Consider the following 15,974-nt stretch of genomic DNA (forward strand, 5'->3'; position numbering starts at 1 on the left):
GCTATTACAAGTGTGTTTTAGAGATAATAGGCTTATTTTCATAAATTTTATTATTTGCCGGACTCGACACCCGTCAAAATAACAGTTTAATCAAATAAATTACATCAAAAATCATTCTCTTAATTTTTAATAAATAATAGTTTAATCAAACAAATTACATCAAAAAGCGAACAACTAGTAAATCATGCAAGTATATATGTTTCGGTAGTGTCGTCCAAATTAAGTAATAATTGTAAATATTACCAAGTATCATACTTCATGGACAAACGAAAGCAAGGATTGAGGAAGTCAATCTTAAGAGAGGGCTTTTGATGGTGAATTCGAAGCAATTTTTATGGTGAGAGTTAACAGCTAATCAAGTATAACAATATTAAAAGAAAGCGTAGATGTAAGATCTGATTGAGATTTCAGCTCAAGTGCAGTAGAACCTTGTTACAAGATAACATGAGGTTTCTTCAACAATAGTTCTCAACATCACATAACTGGATTGAATGGTCTTCTTCCGAGGTCCAGTTAAACACTCACTGACAGGGCTGTCCCTGGGGGAGGGCGATACGGGCGCACGCCCAGGGCCTAAAAATATCAGGGGCCCAAAATTTTCCCCTAAACTACAATAGTAGTCTAAAAGATTTTAATAAATTAAAGAAATCCAAAAATTGTAACATATAATTAGAGACAAAAAGAATTTAGTAGAAAATAAGGGCTTAAAAATATATCAACTAATTACATTGGAGAAGAAAAAAAAAAAATTGGTCATTCATTATATGCTATTGTTTATTTCCTCTCTACTTTTTTTTATCTCCAACAAGGTTCAATGATATTCGTTATTGCTATTTCTAAAAACTTGACTGTTTTCGTACTTCAATAATTCAAAGTTAAAATCATGTGCTTGCTATTGTTATATATATTTTTTTGAATATTTTATCAATTTATGCTTTTATTGACTATTGCTATTTGGTTATCTTGTTCTAATTGTTTTTATTGACTATTATTATATATTTTTGCTTCTACATAAAATATTTTACTATTATTTGACAATCAATCTATTGTTCTTATAATTTTTGACTTGTTTCATGGTTTTGTGATTAAACGATAAATTTTTTCTACTAGATGTATTTAGTAATGTCTCTTATATATGTCATGTTCCATAAAATTTTAATCTTAACCACAAGGGTGGTGCCTGATTGATTTGAGTTTGACTCCAAAGGTCAAAAGTACCAGGAGGTCTCAGGTTCAAATCCAAGAAGAAATAAAAATCCCCTTGTGGCTACGGAGGTTCAAATGCGGTGACTCTGGGCTATCTGCAAAGCAGGTGGTCATCCTGGGATTAGTCGGCTCGCATAGCGGGTTGGATATCCAGGTTAATCAAAAAAAATCTTAATATCTTATTTTAGTTGAGCAAACAAAGAAGAAAAAAATAATTTAAATGTTTTCATCGATTGTTTGACTTATGTATCTTTCATTGGGATTCCACCACACCATAAGATTCTATTTAAGTGCTCAAACAATCATTTGTTGAGCTTGTATATTATATGTTAATTTCATTATTTATTCTTATTGGATCTCAATGGATCATTTTTTTTTTATTGATCTCTCATTAACTCTAATGATTACTTCATTCACATGAATTATCTTTTTATATCAAAATAACACATATTTCTTGTTATGAACTAAAAAAATTCTTACATTTTATAAAAATTTATCAACCATAGTTTCTATACTCTTGGTTTTAAATTATCTAATAAGAAGTACGTAAATTTAAGTACTCTTATATATATATATATATATATATATATATTGTTAGGAATGAAAATCAGTATTAAATTGTATTCGTCTTGAAAGTTAAATTAGAGGACTCACATATATAATAAAGATAAATAAAAAAAATTTCCTCAGTAAATTATTAACATTTCTTGTACTCAATTTTATACTAATAAAAAACATTTATTGAATTTATTTTCGTACTTACCGAATGTTACTACAATAAAAGTGAGTTTTGACGATGCGCCTTTTAGCGATAACATGTTTCCGCCACGAGTTATAGCGTCGACATGTTGTTGGTGTACTCTTTCTGATGATAAATGGACATTCAGCGACGACAAAAGTCGTTGCTAAAAACCTTGTTTCTTACGGGGGGGCCTGTTCTTACGTTCGCCCAGGGCCTAAAAATGTCTGGAACGGGCCTGCTCACTGACAGTATCCATACCATGTCAATGATGAGTAAAAAATTCAAACATGGTGCTAAACTTATTTTTCTTTCCATATAGGTGTAATTATACAGTTGTTGTAGCAAGCTGCAACATTCTACAATTTCTTAAATCTCTTTGTTTACGCTATCTTCTTTTTAAGTCAATTCAACATAATGAAATCATATATGCCAATTTGTCAAAAATCATTAGATGAAACAAATAAATTAAGTGAATAGTGAAATTAATAGCTATTGGGAAAGCAATTATCCGCGTGCACAATTGAGTTAGTCTCCCAACCTTCTCAATACTAAAAAATGGGTATCATTGACGGATTTTCTAGCGGAAATTCCGACCGAAAATCAGTGACGGATTTTCGATGGATCTCCGACATATCCCAAAAAAGTCAAGGAAAGTTAACTTCTGTTAACTTCCGCCATAAATCCATCACTGAATTTTCTTAAAAAATTAATATTTTATTTTGATAACTTTCCCGATGGATCCCCGGCGGATTTGTGACGGATGTTTTACTTATTTATTATTTTAAAGAACTATCGTAAATACGTCAGAAATCCGTCAGAAAATTGGTCTAATTTTTTTAAATAAACTTAACTAATTAGTGCCAATTAATTATATCCGACATATTTCATTTTTTTATGGTTTTTATTTAAAAAATAAAATTCATTGGAAATCCATCGGAAATATTTTTAGGAAAAAGTTTTTTTTTTCTTCCAGAAAAAAATATTTTAAAGTAAATAAAGAAAATGAACATTTCCGACGGATTTCAAATTTTTATGATTTTTATTTAAATAAAATCTGTCGGAAATATTTTAAAAAAATGTTTTTTTTAATTCTTTTTCTTCTATTAAAAATATTTTCAAGTAAATAAAAAAAGTGATTTAACATTTTCGACGGATTTCAATTATTATGGTTTTTATTTAAAAATTCAAAATTCATCGAAAATCCGTCGGAAATATTTTAAGGAAAATGTTTTTCTTTATATTTTTTCTTCCAAAAATAATATTTTAAAGTAATCAAAGAAAAGAATTTAAAAAATCTGACGGATTTCTATTTTTTATGGTTTTTACTCAAAAAATTTAAAATTTGTTGGAAATGTTATAAGAAAAATGTCTTTTTTTTTCTTCCCAAAAAAGAATATTTTAAAGTAAATAAAGAAAAGAATTAAAAAAAGGAATCTTAATAGATTTTAACGGGTACCATTGAAGTTTAATGAATCTTAATAGACTTTAATGGACGTCTTGGTTTTATTCGGTTCAACTAAACTTTAATGTTTTTATTGTGTTTTAATGAATCTATTGAGCTTTATTCGGTTCAATTGAGCTTTAACGGTACAATTAGGCTTTAGTTGGTTCAATTTGGCTTTAAAGGGTATTGTTGGCCTTTAATGAATCTATTAGGCTTTAATGGATACTATTGAGCTTTCATGGATCTTAGTGGCCTTAATCGGTGCAATTGGGCTTTAACGGGTTATTAAACAACACATAAATATTGAAAATACAGATAACGATTGAAACCGGTTCAAAATGGGGTTAGAGATTCACAAGATCAGATCTTCCGAGCCCAATTTTCAGTAAATGAAAAAAAAAATCGAGTTAGCCTTTGGTGTGAAAATTAATCGGGCCCTGAAAAAACATGAACTATATTGAGCCTGGGATCTGCCAAGCTTTTTTCAAAAGGGTGATACTCGTTTATGCAATATTATATATACACGATATATATTATAATGTAAAATATTCTATATATATCACTTTATATATTATATATACACTATTTATTATATTACATATAATATTATATACAGAGAGAGGAAGGTTTAAGGGAAAATCTCAAAATATTAGGGGGCGTTTGGTTCGTAGAATGGAATTCGATGGAATTAGAATTCATCAAATGAATTTGACTTTGAAGAAATGGAATGGAATGAAATCTGATGGAATTTGACCATGCCTTGTGATTGTGTTTGGTTGCATGGAATTGGATTAGGAAAGGAATCTGTAGGAAATGAATTGAAATCCTAGCATATTGTCATGGAATTGTAAAATATGTGCGTGAAAGAATCGACTGGAATTAAAAAAATTCCATAGTCTTATTCTATGAACTAAACACTCTATTTGGAATTTGGTCAAAGGATCAGACATTCCTATTCCTTTCGATTCCAATGATCCAAACAGCCCCTTCATAGTTATTGATTCAAAGAAACCCATGGTCATAATAGGAATCAGAGTGTTGTAAATAAATGAATGTTAAGGGCATATTATATATAGCTACTGTGTGTTTGCTTGCTAATGTCATTGACACGTGGATTGTTTTGCTCAACCATGAAGAATTACACAAGTCTCTCGAGTCTCCGTCACGCTTCTTTTTCCATTTTTTTATTTTGGTTTGTATCGATATATTTTGGTTTTTCCACCACGCTTTATGTTTGATGTATGATTTTTGCACTAAACATAATGTTTTATCTCATATTCAGACCAATGATATGACAGGTGGTGAAATGAGTGATAAAGAGAGACATGGCAAATTTTATGTCAATGTAACAGCAGCTATGGGTAGACATTCTGAATCGTCAACTTCAGGTATCCTACATTTTTCATTGCCTTTTTAGTAATGTATTGATTATCATTGTTAACAGGTTTTATTTCCCATTGTGGAAGTTGAACACTTTTACTTGTGTTTTAACTTGAAGAGAGCGGCGTTTGTTGTATTAGACAACATGTCTGTCGACCTTTCATTTGAAACCAAGTATGGCGTTACTCCTTCAGTATTGCTGAGTACCTACCTGTTTATAATTACCCACTTTTTTTGTAGTAGATAGCTCATGGTATGATCTAGTAATATAAAGTTACCCACCAATTTGTAGCATACGAGTTCGCAGATGCTTCAAGAACAACTAGACAATGCATACCGAACCATGATGCTAGAAGTGTGTACTCAACTGTATACGTCAATAACTTTTTGAACATGTATCTTTCAATGATGTTGAGTACCTACATGTTTATAAGTTCCGAATTTTATGTATTGAATTGCTCATCGTATGGTCTTTGAATATTTAAGTTTAGCCGTCAATGTCTATCATGCCAGTACATGCATTTGTGCATATGCATTGATGCATTAAGAACAATTATACATATCACAACCATCAATGTCTATCATACCAGTACATGCATTTCTACATGTGTTTATTCAACTCTACATATACACCTATGCATACGTCAGTATTTTTATTTTTATTTTAATATTTATCACTCCATGTTTCTTTGCACAAAATGTTCATACTAAACCTTTAATACAATTTTTTTTGTAGAAAACTCTGTTTGTGGAATATTTAAGTCGCGTAGGGTACAGGAAGGTTGCTGCAATCAATAGGACTAACTTGGTTAGGCAAAAATGAAGTGGCGTACTGATCAGAATTCCATATATCGTGGCATATTTGTAATGTGGCACATGGAAACATATATGGGTCATTCTGTTGGTCGATGGGACTGTGGTCTTGATAAAAAGTCAGCCAACCAACATGTGCAGTTGACGCGTTTGAGGTATAAATTTGCAGCAAAGATCTTGTTATCTGAAATGAATATCCACATAGATAAGATAACCTCATTGGTTGATACATTTGATGGCATTGACCATGAAGTCCAAAAGGCTATATAATGACAAGCTCTTTGGATACATGTAAAGAGAGGGAAAAGCTTTTCTTATGAAAGTGTTCGGTTAGGTTCAATATTTTTTTTTTGGTTGTTGGTACTTATACAGACCTTCATGAATGAAATTTTGCAATACGACCTTCATGATGAAATTTTTTTCCTGTAAATTCACTTGTGCATGTGCACAATAACTTTATTAATTCACAATTGCATTTGAATCATTCACAAGTGCATGTGTAGTAAATTTTTAAAAAAACTAAATATCCAAACAATAACACGTACCTTGTATGTCACCTCCCTTGGAATGTTGATTTTAATTGTCTCATCTTCATCCTCGTTCATTACAATAGAGATTCGTGATTGAACATGACCTGATGGAATCTTGTATTTGCTTTTGAACCAAGATGAACATGTCACATGTGTACACTATACTTGCATTTCACTCGATGGCTAACAAGGTCTTCAAGGTATATGTCGTTGTTGTTGTCTTATGGTCAAGTATGGACTGATCGTGTCTTTGTTTATCCATTACAACATCAAACGAATCACCATTGTAAGAAGAAATAATTCTCACTTTCTAAGTGTGATATATATTGTGTTGTATCGTATGCCCATAAACCAACCACCATTTCAGATTCATCACATCTGTATTCGAATAAGAAATTCGATACATGTTCTTTCTGGTTGTTCATTTTTTAAATCCACATATTTGAATCTCCCCACTCAATGTACCTGTTATAATCTCTTTGATGATTCTTAAAGTCCACCTTAGTTCCGCTCACAGCTTTTTATCTACCTTTTATGCTTCACAATAAGGTATGCACCTTCGATGCACCATATTTTGTGTTGCACATATTTTGATCACTTCTCTGTCACAAAATTGCAATTGTTTTCTCCTGCACGTGTCACATATTTTGATCACTTTTGTGTTACACCAAAAGTTTGTTCCTTTTGGAGTATTGATTTCAATTGCCTGAGCTGCATTGTTAATGCGTTCATCCTAATGTTCAATCTCAAAATTCTCCTATCATATTAAATTTAACACACATGATATGTTAAAATGAGGGAAATGCACATATACATGTCATGTTCACATATCATGTACTATAACGAATTAACAACAAATGTTGCTACCTGTGCATTTGTCAATTCAAACAATTTCTATCCCTAAATGTTGGTATGCAATTTCATACGACATCTTTTAAATTGGTTTGGATTTTGACTGGTCTTTAAATTTTAGGAAGCTATATTATTGCTTAATTAGTTATGAGCATCAATTGACCATAACACCCTTTTGATTAAAATAAATCAGTTTTATTAGAATTAAGTATTAACCATTGGATGAGTGAGAATCAATGTCAATGAAGTTGTTTCTTGATTTTTTATTTTTTTTGAGGTTTTCCTCTGAATCTGACCCTATATATATAGGCCTAATCAAACAAGAACTCCGTAATTTATGATAACCGTGTGGTCCAATGGAGGTGGTGGTGGCCGACAATACTAGTGGTGATAGCGATGGACAATGGTGGTCGGTGGCTCGACAATGATTGTGGAGGAAATTGGATCTTAAGTTTTCAACAAATAAAGCAATAAATTCAAAGAATTTCAAAGTCAAAGGATCAAGCCCTATCACATATTGGTACTTATTTGATTTGTTCCTTGCTTCTTTTTCCATTTTCTTTGACACGGTTATGATAAAGCCTATTGCAAGACCTAGTTAGGACCAAAATATGTTGAAAAAAACCCGAAAATCGTATTTCTCATAACTACTTTTTAATGTTCCTAGTATTTATTTGGTGCATCTGCTATGAAAAACTCATAGATCCGTCTCTAGGGATAGGGGTGGGGTCCATTACTAAGAAATTTAACATAGTGTTAAAATGTAAAATGACTAAACTATCCCTTATTTAACTGGGGTTAACAGAAAAAAATTAAGCGTTACATGGAGGAACTAAAAGCAATAGATTTTGCAAATGGAGCGGGACAAACATGTAACAAATGAAGTTCAAGGACGACTTTTGGTAAAAGATAAAGTTTAGGGACCAAAACCATAAAATTCCGTCAATAATGAAAGTAGACCAGATGAAGGAACCAAAAATACTTGTTCAAACCCTTTTAAGCGCTCTTTCCCTTCGGTCCACCTTCGGTCAACCCAAGAAAAGCATTTATAGAGAGAGAAAGAGAGAGCGCTTCAATGGTGCCCTAGGTTCTTTGATACCAATCATTCCTTGCCATGGCTGGGTAAGCATTCCCCCTTTTCTCTCTGATGAATATTCACTTAAGGCGGATGATGAAACAGGAGGCGATTAACTTCGATTTGAGTTTCTTGATTACCTTCAATTTATGTCTTTTTGAATTAAGATGAGATTTTTCATGGTTTTCACGAAAAGCCAGTTTAGAAAGTAGATTATTTCTGTTGATTTTTCGTAGTGTGGTTGTGGGTTGCTTGAAAAACCAAAGAATCTGATGAAATTTTGGGATTTTTGTCTTTGGTTTTATGATCGGTGAGAGACTGAAACTTTTAACTTATAGTTTTAGTGTATATGTGATGGGGCAAGTAAAAGGTGAGATCTTCTTTGGGTCAAAGGGGGATCTAAGATCCTCCATTGTTACTGTTCAGTATAATGATGATGCTTACCTACAGATCCTTCGCCTGAATCTACCAACTCCACCCAGCTGACTGAGGGTGGGGGTTCAAGCCTCATTAGATGCCACTGGTTCAGTGTGTGTGTGTGTGTGTGTGTGTGTCAGCCGATTAGAGTAAAATAATGATAGCGCTTGCAAGTCATGGTTATGATTTAGGAATGCTGTATCTTGCTTGTAGGAGAAGGTGGGAAGAAGCTGTGTTGGTTTGAGGTTAAGGATCAAAATGGTTAATTAAGGTTTTGATGTTTTCTCTGCTATGTGTTTTAGAATGGTTCATGTTGTTATTTCCATTAGGGGGGTTCTTTGATCATGGTTTCACATGGGTCACTTATAGAAGTGCTATTCATTTGGTAATTGATGTTTGTTTTTTCAAATCGGCATTCGACCCCATGTTTCATCAACTAGGTATGGACTGAATACCATTCAAGCTAGTACGATTGAATTCGTTTGTTAATGATAATTTTTCTGATTTGGATGTTTGATTTGCTGTCGGTTGGGAGTTCCACAGAGCGGTTTCTTTTAAACCTCTATGATAGATAGTAGTTGGAACATCCATTGAAGAATGCAACATTTGATTTCTTGGAATTTCAAGTCAATGTACATGGTTTCCCCTTGTCATCATTAGAAATACTGAGGCCATTGACTTTTATTTACAAGATTCCCTCATTACATATATTTATTATTGACTTTTATTTATAAGATTCCATTGTCTGGCCAGAGATGAAGGATATTTTAGACATTTAAGGAATAGCTAAATGCGCCCGTTGAACTACGCATAAAGCTAAAAATTGCAATTTTCATGGAACAAAGACGGTAGTGACTACTGACAACATGTATGGAATCTTTGTTCAGATGTCAATATGGTCCAAATGCTTTTAGAAGAGGGATGTGAAAGTATGGTGGCTTAATTCATGGATACAAATTATCTTACTTTAATGTTATGAAGAACATTGGCTGATTGTCTGTTATTAACTTTTCTTCTCTTTAAGTTGTAATCTCTTTTATGTTTATATATGCACCCTATGCAGATGTTATTACATCAAGAAATACACAACAGTACAGTCATAATACGGTAACGACTTTGTGCGTATCAACTAATTTTAAAGGCCCATGAAGATAACATCCAAGAAAATCCTCAGTGGCCCTAAGGAAGCTCGAACTGGTGACCTATGGGCATGAGCCCCAAGGCCTAGCATTTATTGCCTGTTGAGCTGACTTTGTGCACGTAGGGATGCCTTAGCAAACAACACCAAGAAAGTGATGTTTTTAACTAATCGAACAATGTGGAATGTTTTAGATGAAAATGAACATGGAAAATGAAAACATAAGTTGTCTAAAACTCTAAATGTTTTTTTTAACTTTCCTTTTCGGGTTAGAAGGCTTTGACGTGACGTTGCGATTCTTATTCATTTTGGTACCACAGCTTACATTTTGAACAGTCTTATCGTCTAACCAAATCTTCGCATTGAACAATGCAGACCGTCATGGTTGGTCGACAGCAACAGAATTGCAACAAAGATTAGAAGCGCCTCTGGTACTTGTGATCCTCAAAATATCAACTGGAAAAGCAACCCCACTAAATCATGCCCAAATTGCCACCATATTGTTGACAACAGTGATGTAATCTTCTCTATTTTATAATCTCATATGATAATGATTTACTTTATTTTACTAATTTTAGGAAATTATTGCCTCTTGATAAGTGCATACAAGTTTCGTTTTTTGTACTAGAAAAAACTTTCAGAATCCTTTCTTGATCGGAAGATCTAAAACCTTGCTGTTACTAGGTTAATCAAGCATGGCCAGGATTGCCTCAAGGGGTAAAATTTGACCCGTTGGATCAGGAAATTATTTGGCATTTACTTGCTAAAAGTGGTGTAAGCGGTTTCCCACCTCATCCTTTTATCGATGAGTTTATTCCAACGGTTTATGAAGATGACGGCATCTGTTACACTCATCCTCAGAAGTTGCCAGGTACCTGCTCATTTACAGCTTTCTACCTCCTCTAATATGATAATTTGAATTTTGTGTTATTTTACTCGCTCCGTTTTCCAAAGATATATGCATAAGTGTCGCATTTAAAAATATGCATCTAAAGACTAAGGGGGTGTTTGGTTCAGTGAGAGGGATGAAAATGGGAATGAAAATGAAAATTACAGGGAATGAAAATGGGAATGAATTTCCATTCCCCCCGGTTTGACCTGTAATCAGAATTTGGACTTATGGGGAAATGAGCCCATTATATTATATAAAACCAAACAGTTTCTTTTATTTTCATTCCCATTGATTACTGCCTAATACCTCTAACCAAACACCCCCTAACTATATCAATGACGATTGACGTGTAATGGGGTGATGAACAAATATGTAACTCTAGCTTGTAAGGCTAAGTTTGGCACACTAGCCAATAAGCTAGCTGTTGACTAATAGCTGTTAGATGAAAAGCTAGTTGTTGGCTAATAAGCTAGCTGGAAAACTAGTCACGCTTGGTAAAAACTAGGTGACAAGTAAATGACGATGTGAAATGACCTAAAAGTATAATATAAAGGGCGTTCCTGAAAAATATAGGGGGTAAAATTTGGAAAAAAAAGTGAAAATATCCCAATAAGCTATCTAAAGTAGCTTTTGAAAAAGCCATCCAAACATGAGTTTTTCAATAAGCTCAAAGAATAAGGTAGCTGATGCTTGCCAAACATGGCCTAAATCTGAAAATGAAAGAAAATATTGCAGTGGGTCAGATGGGAAAATATTGTAACATGATCTGGTTTTGTTTTTAGGAGTCCAACAGGATGGAAGTGTATCTCACTTCTTCCATAGAGCAATTAAAGCGTATAATACTGGAACTAGGAAGCGTCGTAAGATACATGGTGATGATTTTGGAGATTTCCGTTGGCACAAAACGGGCAGAACAAAACCAGTTGTTTTGGATGGGATTCAACGTGGGTGTAAGAAAATTATGGTGCTTTATGTTAGCCCCGTGAAGGGTGGGAAAGCGGAGAAAACAAATTGGGTAATGCACCAATATCACTTGGGTACAGGGGAAGATGAGAAGGAAGGAGAGTATGTGATCTCAAAAGTCTTCTATCAACAACAATCACAGTCAAAAACACCTAATGAAAAAGATGAAGAGATCATACTTGAAGAAATAATCAATGCTCCAATCGTAAAAGTTGATCCTGTGACCCCCAAGTCCGTGACTCCTGAACCCCCTCGTGCTGAAAGGCGGGTCCCAGATATGGGTCTTGGACAAGGACCCACTGAGATTTACGCAGATCCTGCTCAGGTAATCATCTTTCTCTCCTAATGAATGGATATATTATGTAAAGATTGGGCAAAATGCAACAAATTATGGTTTAGTTTTTATTTAGTGTAATATCTTTTCTTTCAAAATTTCCTTTTTTAATGCCCATTTTGGCAGGTAATCTGTTGATTAAGTAACATTTGGTGATGTGTATACCCGTTTATGAAATGTTAACGAAAATGTTACGGCAAAGTGCACGGGATAACAATAGAAAATTTTGAAACTTTGTTACATGAAATAGGAACATCGGGAACTTGGCTACTTCGATTGAGAAAGAAAATTCTTTATTACACTAAATAGGAACTCTTTACATATTTCACTGCATTTTGCCATTAGAGATTCTTGTATAATTGTAATCTTTTTTGTAGCATGAGATGGAGCTTATTGATGAGGCCGAACGTGAAACTTGTTGCAAGAAGGTTGGTGATCACGAAGATCATGTTACAGAAGAAAATGGTGTTTCTGATGAATTAGGGACTAACGATAATGGTGAGGCTGGAGAAGAACCGAAATGGTGGGATAGTGAATCTCAGTATTTACTAGATTCACAGCAACTCGTCGAAGGACTTTCTTTGTGTGACGAGTTTCTTCAGAGCCAATCTCCTCAAAGAGACGTTGAGAACCGGGAATCGAACAGAAAACCGAGTCTTGCGGACTACGCTCAACTAGGACCAGAAAATCTAAAGAAGGATTTGGAAGAGTGTCAAGGCTTGGCCTTTGATCCAGCAAATCTGGAACTTGATACCCCACCTGATTTCAGGCTGAGCCAACTTGTAAGTTTCTTCAATTCGCTACATGCATGTCGTTCTTTCAACAAGTTCCGGACTTTTTTTTCCTGTTCTTTTTTTTTTTTTACAATTATGTCTCTTATATGTTAGAATTGAGCTGGGCTGTTTTGACAATGTAATCTAGCTTATCAACAGGTTTTTACCAAACGTGGCTAGTTTATCAACTAAACAATTAGCTTTTCATCGAGCAGCTAGCTTATCAACAAACAACTCAGCTAGCCTATCAGCCACCAATTAGTTTAAGCTAATTTCTAGCTTATTAGCAAACTGTTGAAGCTAACAACCAGCTTATCAGCAAACTGTTTGTTAGCCAGCCACCAGCTAGCTTATTAGCAAAGTGACTTTGTTGGTAGACAAGGAACTTTTCAACCAACAGCTACTATTATCTAGTTCGCCAAACATAGCCTTAAACGTGCTTATCTATGGGGATTACCACCTCAATCTCATTCTTGTGATTGTGTTCTCACACGAAAATTGTTTTCATGGCTAATTAAGTCAACAAAATTAGAACCATGACATATTACGTGGTCAGTGGTTAGCCAAGTACTCCATCTGTGAGATTTAAGTAAACAATGGCGAAAATCATCATTCTCTCCGACATTTTTGTCCTTATCACTGCAATCATTTCTTTATATACGTACACGTACAATTATATATGCTGAATCCCTGAGACGAGACGTTATAAATTGGTAATATACTTGGGTTTCTGATGTGTGTTGCAGGAATTTGGATCACAGGAAAGCTTTCTTGCATGGGGAGGCTGCAAGTGATGGTTTTGTTGTTCAACAATCTTCATCTCACCCAAAATGCCAACTTTCTAAGTTGTACATCTTTTGTGAAAGTATTTGTATGTTAAACTTCTGAAACTAAATTGAGATGATGGCACTTGATCTTTTGGGAGTAATTATCTATGTGGTTTGTGTTGGCACTTGGAACCATGCTTTATTTGTATAAATTTTGGTTTTTAGAAACATTAAATCATGTTTCTTGTAATATATTGGACCATTGTGTTTTATACTCCGTATTGTCTTCCAAAATATGTGTTTATATTTATATTTTAACCTATTTTAGTGGCCACGAAGGTTCAAATGCGGTGACTCCGGGCTATCTGCAAAGCTGGTGGTCGTCCTGAGATTAGTCGGCTCGTATAGCATGTTGGATATCCAGGTTAATAAAAACAAAGTTTTATAAAGTCATACATATACAGCAAAACTTGAATTTTAAGAGATCATGCACTAATTGACATATTATATAATGCTTAATAAATTGTTTTTATTACCAAAAATACCCTTACCCTTAAGGTCAAGGGTGTCTTTTTGTAGATAAAGACGGTAGAGCCCTTGGGTATATGATGCCAAACTCTATGCCAAGTGTTATTTTGGCTACCTAGCTTGAACATGACAAATGTGGTGTTACTTATCAAAGGACAAAGCCTACTTTATTTTGCTTTTTCTTCTTGATGCATACTATTGAAAAAGACATATTTGACCTCGACTCTTCAATGTCCTGCTGTGGGCCTGATTTAGTCAAACGCGTGTGCAGTAAGTCACTAATATGTGTCTTTTGGGGTGTTTAAAAACCCGACCAATTCAAACAACCCAATTTAATCCAACGTGAAGTAACGTAATCCGAAATAATTGTGTGTCTAATCAAGTTGTAAAATTTCAAATCCGTAGTTATTGAGTTGATGTTTATTTACTTTTATTTGAATCCAACTCAACCCAATAAACCCGATACATTTTTATTTCTTGGATTTAATACGATTGTTGAGTCTCTATTAATATATACATGAGACAATTACATCATCACGTACTCTTTTCATATACATATATTTTCCGTCTATTCTCCATCTCTATATAACTTCTTTGAATATTTGTTCAATAACTATGAACACACACACACACACACACACACATATATATATATATATATATATATATATATATATATATGCAAATTGAGAAAGTTAATTGAATGTGATATACTTAATATTTAAAAAGTATGGATAAGTGTACCAAATGATTAATGATGAAAAAGATATTCTGAGTAGACTAGAGAAAACAACATATTTAAGGTTAGTAGAATATTTTGATCGATGTACCAAAGTATCAACTCGACCAACCCGTGTGGTTTGGGTTGGGTTGGGTTGGGTTGGGATTTTTCAAACGACAAATACTAGGTTGAGTTGTTCAAATGCCTTCAACCCGATCAACCCAATCCATGAGTACCCTTATGTGTCTTTATGCATGCATATGCACACCTCTATTTCCTTTAGACGCTATTATATTACTCATTAGGTTAAGGGTCGATAAATATTAGATCTTAAAAGTACTATGGGATCTTAGAAGTTAAAACAATACAAGAAGACTTAGGGGCCGTTTACCAAACACTTACCTGGTAAGTGTTTACCGGTAAAATTTAACATTATCATTTACTTATCGTGTAAGATTTTAGTCCACCAAACGGTATCTTATGTAACAATTTACCTGGTAAGCGCTTACCGTGGTAAGAGTCGTCGCTCTCACTTACCGGGTAAGTCTCTTGATTTTTGTCTCGCTCTTACTGGGTAAGATTCTTGATCCTTACTATATTCATCTGGTAAGGTAATGTGACTTGGTGTTTACTTACCCCAGTAAGCATTTGGTAAACGGCCCCTTAGATTGACTCACTACTTGAGGGAAACATCTCGGTTGTATGCAAAAGAAAGAACTGATACTCGTGGACGTAAATGATAGTGAGTCAAACATCTCGGTTGTATGCAACAGAAAGTACTGATACTTGTTAAAGGGTGTACATCGACAATCTACAATCATCGAACTTCTAAAACGATGCCTTTGAGTAATGAAGTTTTGGAGTCTAAGAGAGAAAATCAAACTTTAGGAGTGAAATTTACATTGTGTTGGTCTCAACCATTTGATTTGATAATAACGCGGATGCATACATATCGACACATAGAAATATTTTTGAATTTTGCCTTAAAATTCGATTAATTGTTACCGGATGCAATATGAATCTGGAATGCTCTAGGATCCGAAAATACATAATCCGATATGCTTGTCAGATTTAACATTTGAGGGATCTGAGAATAGATTCAAAATCTGAAAGGGATATGGATCCAGATCTTAGCATGGATCAGAAAAAGTAAGTTGAAAATTATTATTTTATTAGTATCATACTTTCTTTATTTTTCTTTCTACATACAGAACGATAAGTTGTGTTAACAAACGTCTACATCATATCTTTTAGATATTCAATAATTCAAAGGCTGAAATGAAGAGTACAAACATGCATTGATCAACAAATCAAATAAAGACACGCGTTAAAATTAGATATCAACATTTAGTTCATTGGTGGCTATAAAATGCGACATTTGACAATGTTGCAACTCATC

The 15,974-nt window shown here is 33.8% G+C and overlaps 1 protein-coding gene across 3 annotated transcripts; it reads left to right on the forward strand.

Moving 5' to 3' along the window:
- Positions 1-7,993: 7,993 nt before the first annotated feature.
- Positions 7,994-13,603, forward strand: LOC112527755 (SUPPRESSOR OF GAMMA RESPONSE 1). 3 transcript variants are annotated; one of them, XM_025138538.1, is made up of 6 exons: positions 7,994-8,089; positions 9,973-10,114; positions 10,282-10,468; positions 11,272-11,777; positions 12,164-12,568; positions 13,306-13,603. In XM_025138538.1, exons 1-6 carry the CDS (start codon positions 8,082-8,084, stop codon positions 13,351-13,353), a joined length of 1,296 nt encoding a protein of 431 aa, XP_024994306.1. In that variant the 5' UTR covers positions 7,994-8,081; the 3' UTR covers positions 13,354-13,603. The 3 variants fall into 3 exon arrangements, with proteins under 3 accessions (XP_024994306.1, XP_024994307.1, XP_024994308.1); XM_025138539.1 differs by having other exon boundaries at positions 12,170-12,568; XM_025138540.1 differs by having other exon boundaries at positions 12,215-12,568.
- The last annotated feature ends 2,371 nt before the right edge of the window (positions 13,604-15,974 follow it).

The sequence above is a fragment of the Cynara cardunculus genome (assembly GCF_001531365.2).
Source record: "Cynara cardunculus var. scolymus isolate 2C chromosome LG 15, CcrdV1, whole genome shotgun sequence".
Taxonomy (NCBI): domain Eukaryota; kingdom Viridiplantae; phylum Streptophyta; class Magnoliopsida; order Asterales; family Asteraceae; genus Cynara; species Cynara cardunculus.